The sequence below is a fragment of the Cryptomeria japonica genome, chromosome 5 (genome assembly GCF_030272615.1).
Source record: "Cryptomeria japonica chromosome 5, Sugi_1.0, whole genome shotgun sequence".
Taxonomy (NCBI): domain Eukaryota; kingdom Viridiplantae; phylum Streptophyta; class Pinopsida; order Cupressales; family Cupressaceae; genus Cryptomeria; species Cryptomeria japonica.
This window is the reverse complement of record NC_081409.1, coordinates 503,727,676-503,747,005: the sequence shown is the minus strand read 5'-3', so window position 1 is coordinate 503,747,005 and position 19,330 is coordinate 503,727,676. Positions and strand designations below refer to the sequence as shown.

Sequence of the window (19,330 nt, the reverse complement as noted above, 5' to 3'; positions counted from 1 at the left end):
GTAAAAGACTTGTAACTTCATTGAAGAAATGGTGAAATTTATGGGTCGATTCGACAATTTGCATGGTCTCTATACTTCTCGTATTTGATTTTATGTTATTAGATGAGTGGAAGAAATGTGCTTGATTGATGGTGGAATTCGTATATCCATACTACTAGCAGTTTGTTGATTGCAGACTTGCCTTGTGTAGTCAACTGGAATCATTCAGCTTAAGCTTAACTTCGATTGTTGCTTCTTCATTGATATGCATCAACCTGATGGTGTCTATGCCTGCAGTGATGATTTGAACATCATAAAGCTTTCCTTCGAAGATCGCACTAACCTTGTGGAGATGTTCCTGTGATGTCAAAACAAGACTTAGTTAGAATTTCATCAAAGATCATTCATTGCTCTTACATTCTTAGTATTAGAATTATATCCTTTCCTCGCCCTCGTCTTTTTTCCTTTTTTTTTTCAAATCAAAGCTAGTAAGAGCCTGTGTTCTAGCAATATTCAAAGCAGATCAGACGTTCAATCATCAAATGTAAGTCCCCTTGTGATTCCAGCAAATCACATCATACCACAGAGAGCTTATCCACACGTAGAGATCCTACAACGAAGAACCTTGGAGTCATCCTGATTGATCCTTTTTTGCGACATCTTCAGCAATCAGAGGTTTTATTCAAGAGAGGATAAGGTACCCTTGGGTATTTTATTCTGTGTTTGATAGTGTACAAAATACACGTCAACAGGGCCCCAGAATTAGGGTTTCTTTGAGAGTCTTCCTTAGGGCCTGGTTTTGCTCTTGTTGCTAATTGTGTCTTGCTTGGTGAGTGAGTGTCATTCTTGAAGGTCCGAGCTAGGTCAAGTTGGTGAGTGATGAAGTCTGGAATGTCATCCTGATCTTCAAATGCCCTGAAATTTGGCTAAGTCTGGAATGCCCTGATCCTGAAATTTGACTAAGTCTGGAATGCCCTGATCCTGAAATTTGACTAAGTCTGGAATGTCTTGATCCTGAAATTTGACTAATTCTGGAAAACTGAAGAATCCTCCAAAAACTAGATTTTGCAATATAACTCCTGGAGGTCCGAAACTACTCTCAAACATCCTGACAGTATATATGGAATATAACTTAAAGTATAAGTGACATTTCACTTATACTTAAATGTTATATTCCATAAAATGATCCTGACGGAGAGTCCAAAATGTCAAATTTCGCTCCTGACCCTTCCAAAGGGTCTAGAGCGAAATTCTTGACAACACTAATTTCTCCCTTAGCCAAAGTCAGGATCAAGATGGAGATGCATGAGGAAGTATCTATGTTTGCCTCCCAAGGAAGATTAGAGTTTGAAAAATCAAGAATCAAGGTCAAAACATCATTTTCGCTCCTGACCCTTCCAAAGGGTCCAGAGCGAAAATCCTTATAACCCTTGTTTTTTTTTCTTATTTTGGCTAGGCGTTGGCTTGATGGAGGTTGAATGGGTATGTTTTTGCCTTGAGAGGGAGTTAGAAGCTTTGAAGAATCAAGATTTTAGCTCAAAAGGAGAATTTCGCTCCTGACCCTTCCAAAGGGTCCAGAGCGAAATTCCCTATAAACTTCATTTGCTCCCTTGTTTTAGCTTGAAACCTTGGTCCTTAGATGGAAAATGATCTATATTTGCCTCCAAGAGAAAATTGAAGTGTGAAAAATGAACAATCAAGCCCAAATTGTGATTTTCGCTCCTAACCCTTCCAAAGGGCCCAGAGCGAAAATCCTCCTAAGGCTCATTTCCTCCCTAGTTTGACCAAATTTTGATTTGCAAGGCATCTTGAAGGGAAGAGTGGACATGTTTGGACGTTGGAAATGTTTGAAAGCTTTGAAAAAATGAAGGATTCTAGCCAAGAAGGTGAATTTCGCTCCTGACCCTTCCAAAGGGTCCAGAGCGAAATTCCTTACAAGCCTACGTTTTTGACCTTGCTTGGGCTTAAGAATTTGATCCTTGCATGAGAATGATGTTTAGTTACCTTCTAGAGAAGATTGGAGGTGAAAAGATGAAGGATCAAGTCAAGAATGACATTTTCGCTCCTGACCCTTCCAAAGGGTCCAGAGCGAAAATCCTAAATCCACCTATTCCTTTCACATTTGTGCCAAGTCAGGCCTAGACAAGGATGATAGAAGCCCTTGAGATTGCCCTTGAATGGATTTTTGTCTCAAAAAATGATGATTTTGGGCTAGAGGAAGAATTTCGCTCCAGACCCTTCCAAAGGGTTCAGGGCGAAATTCATTATAGGTCCTGTCCCTGGCCATGATTTCTAGCGAAATTCTCTCTTTCTAGTCACTTTGAGGTCAAGCGAAATGTTGCAAGCATGGGAGAGGGATCCAAGGATAAGAGTCCAAGTAAACAAAGTGAAAAGAATGGAATTGAGTGAGGATAAACAAGCAAATCATGAGAATTTCGCTCCTGACCCTTCCAAAGGGTCCAGAGCGAATTTTCTCAAAACCACCTTTTTTCCCAATTTTGTGCCAAGCCTAGTGCTGACTAAGGTGAGTTTTGATGGGAGAGGTCCTTAGAAATAACTTTGACTTATCAATGATTATCAAATGTGAAGGAATTGAGCCTAAAAAGTGATTTTCGCTCCTGACCCTTCCAAAGGGTCTAGAGCGAAAATCTTAAAAACCATCTTTTCTTCCAAAATTTGAGCAAAGTCAAACCTGGACAAGGGTGAGAGAAGTTATTTGGATTGCCTTAGAGTGGATTTTAGTCACCAAGAATGCAAATTTTGAAGCCAAAATGAGAATTTCGCTCCTGACCCTTCCAAAGGGTCCAGAGCGAAATTCCTAGGATCACCCTTTTTTCCTTGCAAATCAAGTCAAATTTTTGGTTTTTATGGCCTAGATAGGAGTGAGGCGATGTGTCCTTGATCTTGGAGGTGGATTGGAGTTGAAAAGATGAGGAAATAAGCCTAAAATAAGATTTTCGCCCCTGACCCTTCCAAAGGGTCCAGAGCGAAAATCCTAAAAACCATCTTATCCTCCAAATTTTGTGCTAAGTCAGGCCTAGACTAGGGTGAGAAAAGCTATTTGGAATGCCTTGGAAAGATGTTTGACCTTCAAAAGTGTGAATTTTGAGCTAAAAGGTGAATTTCGCTCCTGACCCTTCCAAAGGGTCCAGAGCGAAATTCTTCATCTAGCTATTTCCCCTTTGTGTCAAGATAGGATTTTGATTCCTAAGGCATGAAAAGACTGGAGGGAGGTTATTTAAGCCTTGCAAGATAAATTGAAAGTGAAGAAGATGGAGGAATAAGCCTAAAATAGGAATTTCGCTCATGACCCTTCCAGAGGGTCCAGAGCGAAATTCCCAATTTCACTCAAATTGCTCATGATAGAGGTCAAGGCGTGGATCCTTGGGCTCTGGAGGAAGGAAAACTAGTGTGTGCTTACCTTGGAAGGTATTTTGGAGTGGAAACATGATAGATTTTGTCCTAAAAGGTGAATTTCGCTCCTGACCCTTCCAAAGGGTCCAAAGCGAAATTCTTAAAAACCTCTCTTTTGCCCCAAATTTGCATCAAGATTGGTGTTGGTTGAGAATGAGGGCGTCCTTGGGCATGTATCTAAGCAAGTACGGTTACAAAGTGAGAACAATTTGAGCCAGGAATGTTAATTTCGCTCCTGACCCTTCCAGAGGGTCCAGGGCGAAATTCTTATAGAGCTTGTCCCTGGAAAGAATATTGAGCAAGCTCCATTTTAACATCTTCTTGTTGATGATTTAAGGTAGAAAGTGCTATTTTGAAATGAATTTATTATGTGTCCTTAATCATCTTTCGGTTTGTCTTGCAGTTAAAAGAAGACCAGGCTAGGGCAAGGACAACCTTCTCCGGTCCAGCATCATCAAGGACGACCTCTTCCAGTCCAGCATTTCAAGGAAAGGTACACCATCCATCCTGCACATCAAAGACAAAGGAGGTCAGAGCAAGGGTCCGTTGGAGAAGCAGATAGTTTCAGAAGAGTTAATTAAAGTTAGCTTCTCAGCATCATCAAATTGAACATCAACCAAGTTACAGGTGTCAGATAAGGTGGCGTCCCAGTCATCACTCCTCCAGTCGGATTGGCCCACCTCAGCATGTCCAGAATCAATGTGCTTGACTCATTGGAGATGGCACAAACTTTGATGTACCTACCCCGGTTATCCATTGGTCGAATATTCCAGAGAAGACATGTGTCCAAATAATGCAATTATTTCATTGGCTAGAATTGAGTTTGTTGTAACAAACCCTAATTAGGGTTTTCATTGTAAAATCTCGGCCATTGATCTCAAGTTGATCTGAGCCATCGAATTGTATTGAGGGCACTATATAAGCCCTGGCTCCTCATTTGTAAAGGCTAATAGTTAGTCAATAGTCAGTAGTGGGGTGAATAGTTAGAAATAGTGAATAGTCAGCTAATAGAATAGCAATTAGAGTAAATTAGGAGGACAAGGCAAGAAATTGTTGCCAGTGATTGTAAACAAACTCCATTTTCATTGAAGTTATGGTGAAGTGTGTTGTTTCGTTGCAATATGTATGGTCTCTTGTTGAATCTTCATTTTAGATGATAGATAATTAAATTGAATGAAAGAAGTTGTTGAATGCATCTGTGTGGAATCCGTCTAGTCCATACCACTAGCCTCTTACTGATTGTAAGTGCGCCCTGCGTGGTCAACTGGCATAAAATGAGTTTAATATTAAGTCGTACACATCTATTGTTCATGCATTATCTTGAATGGTGATCAGTGTCTGATGGCGTACGATTTGAACGTATTGGAAGCATCCCTTAGAAGATCGCACTGAGTTGGTGTCAGATTGTTCAAGCCTGATGGTGAGACCCAGCCCAGTAGGACTCCACCTAGTCGTTCATCCATCTTCTCGCATTCTAGGTAGTAGAGTAGACTTCCTGAACCTTGCATCTTTTGCCATTTGTTTGTCTTCCAGTTAGTAAATAGGACTTGTGATTCCAGCAAATCAGATGTTCAAGTCATCAAGTGTAAGTCCCCTTGTGATTCCAGCAAAATCACATCATACCACAGAGAGCTTATCCACACGTAGAGATCCTACATAACAAAACCTTGGAGTTACTCTGACTGATCCTTCGGCGAGATCTTCAGCAGTCGGGAACTTTGTTCAAGAGAGGATAAGGTACCTTTAGGTATTTTATTCTGTGTTTGGTCGTGTAGAAAAGACACATCAACAGTAATCCACTTTTTGAAAAGAACGCAGAGAGGTTTGTCTATTGGGATAACCCACTTTTTGAAATAAAGTCAGAGACATATCTTGGTTCAAGTTCCACAACTTGTAATGATATCAGAGTAGCACAGTGGAAGATGAATGGTGAAATGGTTCTTGATAAAGAATGGCGCTTGAGAAAGTTAGAAGTTGTAGGGACAGAGCAATTAGTAGAGTTGGGTATGATTTAGGAAACTTTGTAGGACAATATGCATCATCAAGCAAAATTGTTTGAAGACATGAAAGAGAAAGTTGTTCAACAAGACTTAGCAATTGATATGCAGCTAACGAAATACACTGCATCATTAGAGAGATTTATAAATTTTCCAAGATTGATTTGGAATCTTGGTATTTCCAAGAAAGACTTGGTCAAGTGAAGAAGAAATTGTAAGAGTAATCCTATTATGTGATTGCTTGAGGATAAGCAATCTTGGTAAGGGCAGACTGTAATGTCCCCTTTTTTAAATGAGATTATAAAATGATAAATACTAATAATATAAATAAATTAAAATATCAAAAAATAAAATATAAAACATAATATAATTTTAAAATATAAAATTAAAGTTTAATTTAGTCAAAGTTCAAGGGGCATGTGAAGAATCACAACCATTGAAGGAAAAAGATATATAAGAGACACCAAACAAGGAGAAATAAGCACCCTATGAAGAACTCAATATATATTTGGATATTATTCCTTGTGGAGCAAGAACTATGGGTCATCCAACTTAAGGATGAAATTCTTCTAGGCCTGGAATTGGAGGAGGAAAATCCGCAATTCCTAAGGGTGATCTGACATGGAATCACCATTGTGCAAATTTGAGTTTGAATTAAAATACTTATACAATCAACAGCAGATTGTGACCCTCTAAGGTCAAATATCAGACAGTATTAAGGGCAGAAAGGGTGCTTCCTTGAGAAATAAATTGCTGCAGAAGGAGAGGGACTGATTAATCAGCTGGTGGAAATAGAGAACTTGATCATTAAAAACCATTTTCTGAATGTTAAATCGAATTAACAGAATTCATTATTAGCAATAATTTCTGAATCATATGGATTTCATATTTATTATAATTGTGCAAACTTCTACTATTGAGGGTTAGATTTTTATTAATTTAGGGAAAGTAAGGAAAATTTAGAAAGGGACATTACAGATTCAGTCTATCTGCAGTATGCAAAATGATTTTTTTTTTTTCAAAGCTTCAAGTTTGATGGTGGCTACCTGTGCAGGTTTACATGGGATGAAGCCAGGTACCCTGTAATGTCGCCTCTTCGAGAGACTGTGAATACCATACATGAGTCTGTATCAAAGCTTGAAGATGGACTCAAGGTAAATGGGAAACTGGTATTTTGGCTTCTGTTTACTGTAATTGGTTTTCTGTCATCTGCAGCATTCACATGGCCCCATAAGATTTTACATGATTGAGCACCTTTTGGCAATTTCTACCCTCTAATATTTATTGTAAGATCCATGGAGCAGATAATTTTTAAATATTGTAATGTATTGGATCTTGGCAGGGTTCTTGACATTTTCTGGAAAATATCACAATTTCTTTCAAATAGCTTTGACTGATATATCAGGGATATTATTGTGAATTTTTTTTTGTTGTTGCTATAAATCCTTCAGACCTGCAATTTTTTGTTAATTCTTCTGATTCTCTGCCTTTTTCTGCAATAAAAACTATACACAGTTTTGGCCATTCCTAATTTCTCGAACTACTTTTTTTCCTTGGTTATGTCTGGCTTCTGAACATACCATTGAGAAACACTTGAAGCTTTGGAAAATATTCAAGCAATACAGAAGAAATCTTAGGGAGTAACACCCACAATAGTGACTGATTTCAGAGAGGTATTTTAGTCCAGAAAAAACATTGAATTAAATGTAGATACAAGTTCAAACAAGTGAATTTTCAGGTGTAAAGATTGTAGCATATCATTGGGTGATGCCAACATTCATATCTGGCAGGAAAAGTGGTATCCCTTTGAAAGTTTACTTGTAAGTTGTATGTTACTGTTTACTACTACTTTTGTCTGACTCAAAAAGGATGTGATAATTTTTGCCTGCAAGATAAAATTTAACTTTTTTGGGACGAATCGTGGAAAGGGCTTATAGGCGATTCTATAGTTTTCACTTTCAAAATGAGTTGAAATATATTTTCAGCCAAAATTGATGAATGTTTAAAGTTGTTTCTCTTAATGTTTTAGTGTTTTTCCAAGTGTGTTAGTTATCACAATACACCCATGTCCTATATATTTTTACAATGCATCCCCATTGCAAGCTGTCCTTGTTCTCAAGTTAGTCTTTTGTGCTCTTTAATTGCAGTGATGTAACTACTGACCTATAAATACTGTAGTTAGGATGTCTTTAAATATAAAAAACTTTAAGTTAGTTCTCCTTTTTTCAAATTTTTCTTTTCTATATTTTTTTGGGTTCCTGATATTTTCTCAATAATATATAGTGCCCCAAACCACACAAGGGACAAAATGAATGAAAACATAGCCAACAATTTTTTTTTTGTGTGTTGACAATTGCAACACATCACTTTACACTTCACACACGCACATTGTCGTTTCTCATGAAAATCAATAGACAAGGTGGAGAAGTGTAATCACATCAATCCACTTGTAAGTTTTACACATTCCAAGGCAGCACACTTCAAACTTACACAATGCACTAATGGAAGACTTATCCCTTATGAGACAACTCATCATGATGTTCAAGAAGGAATAATGACAAGCACCAAGCCAAACTGACGACACCAAATAATGGAGACAGGGTCTCACCCTATACTAGTGACTAGGTTCCTGTATCCACCACCTAGTTATTTAAACAAGAAACTATTGAAAGAAGGAAATATACAATTCATTTGTTAATTTCTTTAGTTCAAACATAAAAGAGGAAGCTTGTGAATTAAGCCACATCCATTAATCCATTTCAATTCCAAGAGCATACACAAAAAGTAAAGAGATGACAGTACTTCTTCTTCACTATTTGAAATTTCACGTGCACAACCAAAGTGACACCGGGGATACTTTCTAGTCCACCTAGTTTGCACAAGAGTATGGTCTTTTTGTATCAAAGAACACAAATGCACTTAAAACATATTGAAAACACTTCAAGAACCATTATGACATATTCCTACATGAATATGGGAGAAATGCAGGTCCCAAGGGTCAATTTTCACCTTTAAAGTTTTCTTGGAAAGACAAATTTTCATCTCTTTATTACTTTTCACCCCTTTTATCGGTTTTGTTCTCCTAGGCAAACTTGCATTTGCCTTGGAGAACTAGAATTTCCTTCTAGCAAGCTCTACTATCAAAACAGGGAATTTGGACTGTCGAAAGCTAGTGAGATGGTGAAAGCACTCAATTTTTTACAATTTTCTTCATTCAGAATGAGGGAAGGAACACCTATAGGATGTGAATGTCTGGAAATCAATTTCACTGAGTAAATTAAAAAAATCATTTGAAGAAGCCTAATTGCATCTGCTATATAACAAGCATTTCATTCTAACTAGGAAAGAGGCCTAAATACATGACTTGACCTATAACTTTTGTTGATTTCAATATGAAACAAAATGCACTATGCCATTGAATTCTAAGTGTTCCAAACACATTCAAGACAAAAAATATTGGAAAAAAATGACGCTTGTCATATTACGTTAAAATTCACATTTTTCGACAATAAAGAATGTGTGTCTGCATTCAAGACATAAAATATTGAAAAATGACACTTCCCATATTACGTACAAATTCACATTTTTCCACAATAAAGAATGTATGCGAGTCCAAGTCTATGTTGATTCAAAACTCAAAACATGAATAAGGTTACAATTAGATATCTGCGTCCATTGAATAGATGTGGATATGTTTCAAATACATTTACTAACTCAAATATTACAATTTCTCTCAATTTATGTTATTGCTCAAATAGACAACATGCACACATGATTGATTTTTCCAAGTTCCATTGAGATTTCCATAGCTCCAATGTAGCTCCGATGAGATTCTCATAACTTCAGTTTTATAGACCAATAGTGGGCAAGTTTACCACTCAACCACATGGATTCTAGAGCTCCATTCCCACCTTGCTAAGAAGGTAGATGGATGGCATGCATAAACACAATCAATAAGTGGCAACTTACAAATACATATTTGGTCAAGTTTGTCTCAACTCTCAAGTTCTCAACACATGAGGAATGACATATGAATCCAGTAAGGATGACAATAGTAGTCTAAGGCTTGCATGGAGTGGTCAATAGACACAAATCAAAATTAATAGCCATAACACCATGGCACTAGAATAATTATCTTTGGATCTCTTCCTTCCCACAACAGTCCTTGAACTACTTGGAAGTGAAACTGTCTCCATTATTTGATCACAAAGTTTTAATTGATCTACTTGTTTGTTTTCCAACTAATGCTTTGAACTTGACAAAGGAACTGGACCATTTCTATTTTTAAAAGAAACTAGACCAACATTTTATTGGAGAAACCATCAATTATCAGAAGAAAATACCTCACAATGAGAACAATAGATGATTTTGAAGATGGCTCACATAGATTTTCACAAGTGAGATCCAAAGCCTCTTTTACGCCCATAAGATCTGTCATCTCAAACTGCTCCATCAAGGCTCTCTGAATATCCTGAATCAAGGAGAACGAGCTATCGGTAATGATAAGATCATCAACATAGAACACAAGGATAACTATATCATCCCCCTGACGCTGAATATATACTGTGGGATCAAAATGACAATGTGTGAAGAGTGTGGAGAGCAAGAAAGAGTCCATCTTCTCATATCAGGCTCGAGGAGCCTGTTTGAGACCATATAATGAACACCGAAGTCTGCAAACCAAAGAGGAATCCTGCACAAATCCCTGAGGTTACTCCATATATATCTCCTCATTAAGGTCTCCATGCAAGAAGACACTCTTCACATTCATTTGAAAAACTGTCCAACCCTGTGAAGCTACAAGTGAAAGTACAAAGCGAATAGAATTCATCTTGGCGACAGGAACAAAGGTCTCAGAGTAATCAATACCCTCCACCTGAGAAAACCCCTTCGCAACAAGACGAGCCTTATACTTATTAATAGAACCATCTGCAACATACTTGGTACGGTACACCCATTTGCACCGAACTAACTTTCTTCCTTTTGGAAGAGTACAAAGAAGAATACTCCTCATCCATGGCCCTATCCCACTCTGGGTGACCTGTCGCCTCTGAAAATTTCTGAGGATCATCCGAAATGGCATGACTCAGAAGACTAGAACCAGATGTTTGTGCACAAGTACGACGAGTGTCAGAAGGATCACCTGCCATAGAACCAATAGCATCAATTGTAAACCGGGCCCACTTGGGCAAAGGCTGAGCTGCGGGTGGTGGTGGTGGTGGGGATGGTGGACCATCATCTGCATCATCCTCAAAGAATAAGGAATCCTCAAAAGATGAAGAGGGAGGAGGAGGCAGTGAGGGAGAAGCTGGTGATGGAGAATCCATCTGAGGAAGGCACTCATCAAACTGGACATCTCGCCTAAATAGGACCTCTCGAGAATCAGGATCGAACAACCTGTATGCCTTAACATCCTCATAGTAGCCAACAAATATGAGTGGTCGGCTCTTCCTCTCCATGACTTTCCTCTGAGCATCTGGAATAAATGCCCAAGCCTCACTACCAAAAACTCGGAATGATGAAACATCAGGCTTGACATGGGACCAAGCCTCCTTAGGAGTCATCTGGCGCAATGCCTTATGAGGCATCCGATTCTGAATATAAGTGGCACAATCAACTGCCTTAGCCCAAAAAGTAGGCTGCATAGAACGTGACTAAAGTATACAATTGGCCATCTCTCGTAGTGTTCTGTTCTTTCTCTCAGCAACACCATTCTGCTGAGGAGTGTGAGGAACTGATAACTGATGCTGCAAACCATGCTCTGTGCAGAAATTTGTAAAAGCCTGATTCACATATTCTCTCCCATTATTTGTGCGTATCCTCCTGATAGAAAGACCAGATTGCTTCTCTACAAATGTCTTAAAGACTCGAAATGAATCAAAGACATTAGACTTGTACTTAAGAAAGTACACCCATGTACGTCTGGAGAAGTCATCAATGAATGTGAGCACATACTTGGACCCTGAAAAAGATGGAGTCGGAAATGACATAAGATCACTGTGTACCAAATCCAAGGGTGCCTTAGCACGTGTGGCTCTGCCTGTAGGAAAAGGATCTTGATGATGCTTGCCAAGTGCACAACCTCGACATACACCATCAGTACAGGATATCTGAGGGAGCCCAATCACAAGTGCTTGTGTGCTCATCTGCTGTAAGTATCTGTAATTGACATGGCCAAAACACTCATGCCAAAGTCTGCTCACTGAATTTGCATGTGCTACAAGAGAAACACCTGGACCATTTGGACTCTCAAAGCCATCAAACCGCTATAACCGAGATTCAGGATCAACACTGCCAGTAGACACAACCAAATCAGGATCATGAAGCTCTCTAATAACCACATCATGTGGTGAGAACTCAACTGTTTTACCAGAGCCAGAATGACAAATCTGATAAACAGAGAGGAGGTTCGTCGAAATGTCAGGAACCAAAAGAACATCCTGAAAACAACCACCTATCAATGGAACAAAACTTGAACCTGAAACTGAAAGTTGTGTTGAGTCACCAACTGCAATCTGTAAAGTATCACTGTGAGCAAGTGAGGTAACAAGCTGCTGTAAGTGTGTCATGTGGTGATAATCCCTTGAATCAATAATCCAAGTGGATGCAGAAGTAATAGCTCGTGCAGAGAGAGCATGTCCTTTCCTTGTAGAAGAGGAAGATGGAGGCTGAGGAGAAGAAATATGATGCTGCTTCATGGCTTCCTCCAAAGCCTCTAATCGTTTCCAACACCGGGAAATTGGATGTCCTTCCTTGCCACAAAAACTGCAAAGTTCATCTGATTTCTTCTTAGTCTTGGAGGAAGACTCACCAGACTTGGAAGATTTCTCCTATTTGGGAGAGGACTTCGGTTTATAATCAGACTTAGGTGGTGGCTTGGAGGAACGCTCACTGCCAGCTGAATCCTTCTTAGGCTTCGGTTTTCTGCTTCTTGTTCTCTTTATATGTCTGAGCAACCAATGCTTTGTTCTTTGATCCTGTGAGAGTGTCCAACTGAGATAGGTGAGCCTGTTCACGAGTCAAGTGATCACATAACACATCAAAAGTAGGCATGGTGAAGGGTGTACCCAAGGCATCCATAGTAGAATAAAATGTGGAAGCAAATATCTGATAGGGACCTCAAAGCTTAGAGAGAATCAGGTAGATACACTTCGTGTCTGTCTTATTTTTACCACAACTGTGGAGGATAGATTTGGTGGTTTTAAACTTGTTTAGAAAGTCCTCAATGTGAGGAAAGGACTCAGGTAACAAGGAAGAGAGCTCTGCCTCAATTTGTAATGCTTTGAACTCATTGATAGTGCCAAAGAGAGTATCAAATTTGGACCACATAGCCCAAGGAGTGAGCAAACCATCAAGGTGAAAAAGCAAGTTGTCTGAAACATGTAAGGAGATGACACCCATAGCCTCATACATCTTATTCCTGTGCTGAAGGATCTCAAAAGGATGCTGCAACTGAGGTTGATCCGCATCCAAACAGGACCACAACCCTCGTGATCCGAGAAGCCTCGTCATACGAGCTTTCCAGAGGTGATAGTTCTAGGATGTAAGAAGCTCAACTAAAGAATCTTCCATGTGTACCTGTACTTGGACCTGCTCTTGATTTTTTTAATTAAGTGATCTTTCAGACTAGATAGAGGATGCAGAAGGTTTTTTTTTGAGTTTTAGGTGTTTTGATTTTCTGAAGTAAATTACAAAAAGTAGTAAAATAACACCCCCCACAAGATGAAAAACCAAACCCCAGTACAATCTGAGAGCCAGAAAGAAAGGCAAGAGCAAACCAAAAAGCTTTAGACAAATATCTTGTGTACTTGGTAAAATTTCTGGAACAATGAACCCCAAATTTGAATAGGGCTCTCCAAGACCTTTTCGACGCCTATTCGTTTGCCGAAAACAGAGTCCGTTTGCCCAAGTTATGGCTCCCGGAGTGCAGTAAAGAGCTTTGAATTTGACGGCAAAAAACAGGTACAAAATGAAAAAATCAGCAAATCTCACCTCTAGATCTGAATAAAGCTTGAAAAGAGCTTTCTGGCGATATAAGATTTTTAAAACATCGACTTCGTTTGCCCAAGTTATGGCAAAAAAAAAAATATCCTGTCAAAAAACCCTTTAAAGAAAAAAAGGCCCCCCTGCTGGTGGCAGGGAGGTGGAGTTTGGGCTGAGTGGCGGTGGTTGGCGACGGCCGGGCGGTGGGCGGCGGGCTGGCCCCGGGCGGTGGCCGGGTGGAGGGTGGTGGCGATGAGCGGCGGAGTTTGTTGACCGCCACAGTAACAGTGAGGTGGGGGCCGACGGTTCTTGGCTATCGCTATCAGTGGTTTAAAGACGACTGGTAGCAGTCTGAGGAGACTGCTTAGGGCCGACCGGTAACTCCCAGCCTGCGGTAACCGCCAGGCTGGCCCCAACGGTTTACAAACTGCCGGCGGCTCGGCTTGTGACCGGATCGGCCTAGGCAAGCCGTAAAACTAGCTTACCATTTTTAAATTTTTTTTTTTGAGTTTTCTCGAAAAATGTGCCTTTGAAGGGCCAAAATCAATTTTTTTTCCCTAGAGCCAAAGTTGTCCAAATTGGACAAATTTTATATGAGAATGGGGGTTTTGGGGTGTTCTGAGCTCAGCGGTGAGGTCCGTTTGAGCTCAAAATGCCCAGAAACAAAGAAGCACCCCAGATCCAAAATAAAACTTTGGAAAAAAACTGAAACCCTTGCCTCCAAAAAAAATCTTCTGAAAAAATCAGGAACAAGCAGCAGCAGATGTAGGCTCTGATACCATGAAAAAGTTGATAAAATACAACTTCAGAGATCCCAAGAGCACCTGCAAGCAAAATACCTGTCACAAGAGAATATTGGAGACAAAAACACAATAATGGCTTTGAAGAAAAAGATTATCATTCAGAGAGGGAATAGAATAGGAAAATACAATACAATCCTTATAAAAAGAGAATATGCAACCCTAAAGATGTGCAACCCTAAAGAAACCCTAAAGGGATAAAGTGTATTTAATAATTAAATACCTACCATATTATTAAATGCCTAAGTTTAGCTTAAGCGTAGAGTATGATAGACTAATAATTAAATAAATAATTATTAGCTAATACAAGATAACTCTAACAGTTAATTTTTCTATCTCTCCAACTCGTGGATGCCCTTCTCTTCCATGAGTGTGTCTTTAGTTTTGTTTTTGTTTTAGGTGCCAAAATGGTGCGGAAACACACTGTGTAGTTCCATAGTTAAGAGAAAAATAAAACATGAGTGGAAAATCAATAAGAAAATATAAGCTTTGAATTCAATGCAAGTGAATGGAACTTTTAGAATGAATGAATGATTCCATTGAAAGACTATTAACTTGTTCACTTAAGACATATGCTTAATGCACAGTTACTCTCAGAGAAATTATAAAAGATTTCCATTTCAGTTCTCAACAAATTTGTTGGCACTCTGCAGAGCCCTTTGTGTTAACTTTCATTTTCCTTTCCTTCTTAGAGAATATTGGTTGCATACCCTATCTTCCATTTCCTGAAAACCCGTTGTCTCTCTTTCTTACCAGCTCATTTTAAATTTGTCATGTATTCTCTTTTACAATCTTTTTCTGTCAGATTTCTCCTTGAATAATAGCTCTACAAGTAATGATCCATAAAGCAAGAGAAAACGTATGTATTTCCCCAAATATTAGATAGACACGAGCAGTATGGTGTTATTAAGCCAAATGATTTGAAAATTCTGTTCTTGGCATAAATATTAATCTCTGTGGTTGTAAGGCATGCTGATATATTTAGGGTTTAGGTGTGACTGTGCTGCATCACTTTGGTGTGTGTGAATTACTAAGTTACCGGATTCTTCTGTGCAACTGCTGGGTCCTGGTTTGGTTCGCCCAAAATTCTGGTTCATTGGCAATTCTCCCAAAATTCGCCCAGGGTTCGTATTTTGCCCCGTGGGTTTGATCAGCAGGACCCAGGGAGAATTTTGACGCTTTTCAAGAGAATTTTGACCCCAGCAGCAGAACCCGAGGAGAATTTGGGCGATTTGACCCTTTTTTAATTTTTTTTTAAAGTTTTCTTTTTGATTCTTCTGTCTTGCATATTCAAATGAGTGTATTTTTCAAAGGGAAAAGAATAGTGATATCACTCACCCTATACTAGGTGCATGGATAACAAATTTGATTCAGATTTTGGATTGTTTATAATTTAAATCTATTATAGTTGTGTTTCATGTGTGTTTAATTCATTAGAAACAGCTATTCACTGTCATGTCATTTTCTCTTCAAACTGGGTGTGTGGCTTTGTAAGCTGTAATGGGTTAGGGCAATTAAAAGAAAGCCTAGGGTTATTACATTGCTATTAGAGACAACAAACCTGCCAGCCTTTTGAGTGTGTGTTGTGTATGCAGCTAAGCATGGGCCTTGGAAAGAAGCTAGAAGATGAGTCACGATAGTTAGGGTCTGGAATTGAAGGTAGGGGTAAGAAGATGTTGGACTGGGATGAGGATTGGAGAGCCTTAATGCAAATACAACAAATAGCACATAGCTAGGAACAAATGGCAAGACAACAAGAGCAAACAACATAAATACTTCTTCAAATGTTGTAAAACATGAACAATTCTAACAATTCCACCAAATCTACACAAAATAATGGAGTAGAAGGTAGTAACTCAAATAAAATTGTGAACCTACATAGCCTATATTCTTTCCTAGAGTTGAGTTGACACAAGAAGACGAAGAGTTGAATCCAATAGAAAATGATTTCAATGCTTGCATAGATTTATATTCAAAACTTGATCTAGATTTAGATGTCAAATCCCCTTTGTATATATTTGCTGCTGCATATATGTATATATTTATATTTTTTTATTTTTATATGTTTTTGTACGGACGAACCCAAAGCGAACCTGAACCCACCCCCCAAAAAAAATGAACGAATTTGCGAACCCGAATCTCGAACCCGAATCTGATTCCGAACCGGGACCGGCAACTTAGGTGTGAAAGTGACATTTCAACATGGTAACTCTAAATCCAGACAAATGCAGTATTAATCATTCTTTTAAGAGTACATTGATTATAATTTTTAGCGAGTCTGAACTGGATTCATTAACTCTAATATTTCTTGCTATTTCTTTGAAATACTTTTGTATGCTGTGGTTGTAGCTCTATGAAGCTGAATCCTTTTCAAATTAACTCTGCTACGTTTTTTGAGCTGCTTGTGGCTGGCAAGTAGGAAAACGTCTTTTTGGCAAAATTATGTACGCTCAAGTTGTATGGAAGATTAACCTTGATTATTTCGCCAGGTACGTGTGGCTGAGTTTAACAACATCAGGAGTCAACTTAATGCTATAAACAGGAAACAATCTGGCAGGTATGGCATATAACTGGTCTGAACCAGAGGCTATGTATGAAGTGAAAACCTGGAATTCTGTGGAAGATACCTTAGAGAGCACAGGGAAATTATTATAGAGGAGGAAGGTTGAACGCAATCTTGAGTGGACCCTAGAATGCTTCTCTTTTTAGAGGGAGGAACTGAAATGAAATATTTTAGGAAACATGGAAGTGGCACTGCTCAGAACACTATGGATTGATTTTTTGTGCCATATATTGCTTTTTAGGTTGATATGAATTTTTTGTCATAAGGAAACAAATGTCCAAATATTATGTCCGGCTAACTTGCTTTTCCTTGAGTGTTCAGCATGGCGGTGCGCGATCTTTCCAACTTAGTGAAAGCTGAGGATATGATAAGCTCAGAACATTTGACCACACTGCTTGCGGTTGTGCCAAAATATTCTCAAAAGGATTGGCTATCGAGCTATGAAACACTTTCTACTTTTGTGGTATGACTCATCTTTTATTGCACGTTGGCTTTAGGAAATATATTAATAGGATGTATGTATTATTATTTGGTTGAATATCTATGTATAATTGGTTTAGGCCTGTTTGAACTTTGAATAGCCAATTTCTTAAACAAGATAATGCTTGTGCTAAACACTAGCTCAGATGCATATAAGTACAGGTTTAAAATTTGTTGATGGGTGCCTATCCAACGATTTCAAGATGACTCCTTGTTTTAGGAATAGTATGCTCATTTTTTTTTTCATAACTGTCTGAAGTATCCTGGCTTTAATAGAGATGCATGATTCATATTAGCTTCATTGTACTCTAAATATTTCAATATTAGAAATATTTATAATTATATATCATTTTTAATGTGAAATACCTGTCTTATAGACACAAATGCCTACAAAGATTAAAAGATCTAAGTTTAAACACATAAGTAATTATCTGTGATTTGTTATCCTACTATTTATGTTTTAGATTATCTGCCATTTATATTTATTTTGCATCGTTTACCTTCAATGAGAAACCAAGCCTGATACGGTCTACAAATCTAGTTCTATCTTTTTCATGTCTAGTTTAACATTGTTTCTTTTTTTCTGAACCACAATTGTTGCGAGGTCATGCCATGTACTGGGCACCACTGGCATGAGATGTTGGCATGTGGAACATCTAATCACAGACTTTAGATGGATTTTAATGAAGTCAAAATTGGACCCAATTACCTTTAAGTGGTGTTTAGTACTTGTGATGTTTGGGTGTTTTGAGGTAAAGCAGATGGTTTTGGATCCAAACTGGTTTCAATGAAATATCTCATCTGGATACCCATTAGAGTGCCTTGAGAGATTTTCACATGGTTTTTCTTCTGATTTTCTATCAGATCTAATGTTTATACACTCTAGTTTAGTACTTATTGCATTTGAGTTTATGTTATGTATTCCGGCATTCCTTTAACCCCAAGGAGACTTTTGATTGACCACAGTATGTGGCAGGTTAAGAATGGATCTGATAATTTGTTCATCATAATTTAATAATCAAATCAGATCTAGTTTAAAGTAGCAGATGTGAAGCACCCCAATTTTCAATGAGGTCTAATGAAGTGTTGGATTTGATCTTGTTCTAAAGCCATATTTAGGTAGTATTAAAATATGGATGTATCTTTAAACTGGTTTTCATAGAATATTGCATCTAGATTCATATTGGTCCTCTTCAAAAATATTTTAGGATGTTTTAACCTTTGATATCTCCCTAAATTCAATATGTTATACAATTCGATTTAATAGATGTTGCATTTGGTGTTTTCATGATTTGTTGTATTAACTCCTATTGAATCTAGCTAGGTTAAAGTGACATGGTTAGGCTAACCTTGGGCAAACAAAAGCCGATTTTAATTCCACATTGCATCCTGATTTCATTGGGGTGAAATTTGTTTAATTTTGTTTTGCTCTAGTCAACTAATCCTAGATTTGACATCCTTTTAATGCCCAGTTTTGTTTTCCAATTGCATGTGATGTTTTAACTTGACTGGCCCCTGCAGTGGATTATTTTGACCAATGACAAATTTCTTAATGAGTTTTGGTGATCATCAAGCTGGGAATATATGAGTTTCTGCCAGAAAGTAATCTATGACCATTAAACAACATGTCAGGTAAATCATTCATGACAGAAGCATGTCCCTAGGATTGTGTGTAAGCTTGTAGTTGCTTGCTTTATTTGTTGCTTTGTGCTTGTGAGTGTTAAAATATGCAATTTAAAGTCAAATTCTCCATAGTTTCTCTCATAGCTAAATTTTTTTCTCTGTGTACAAGAACTATAATGACTTAATCCAGAGACACTAGGAGAAGACTTCAAATGATTTTGGACGCTTCCAAGTGCTTGGTAGTGTTGATGGTGTTTTTTAACTTTTAACGCATTATCGAACACAATAAAGTATTGAATACTCTATCCTCTCTTGAACAAAGACTTCTCAAATGCTGAAGATTAGCAAAGGATCACTCGAGATGACTCCAAGGTTTACAATGTCCAATCTTGACGTGCTGGATAGCTCAATGGTGTGATGCGTTTTTTGTACCTGTGAGGGGACTTACGTAATTGTTCTTCGTCAATCCAAATTCAATGACGGTTACTTTT

General features: G+C 38.2%; 1 protein-coding gene across 1 annotated transcript in view; it reads left to right on the top strand.

The window, feature by feature from the left end:
- LOC131064887 (V-type proton ATPase subunit C) overlaps positions 1-19,330 on the top strand; it is a 72,686-nt gene that overhangs the window by 14,451 nt on the left and 38,905 nt on the right. The window contains exons 4-6 of the mRNA XM_057999215.1: positions 6,445-6,544; positions 16,663-16,730; positions 17,058-17,199. Coding sequence (XP_057855198.1) covers positions 6,445-6,544; positions 16,663-16,730; positions 17,058-17,199 — 310 coding nt within the window. The remainder of the gene's footprint in view (positions 1-6,444; positions 6,545-16,662; positions 16,731-17,057; positions 17,200-19,330) is intronic.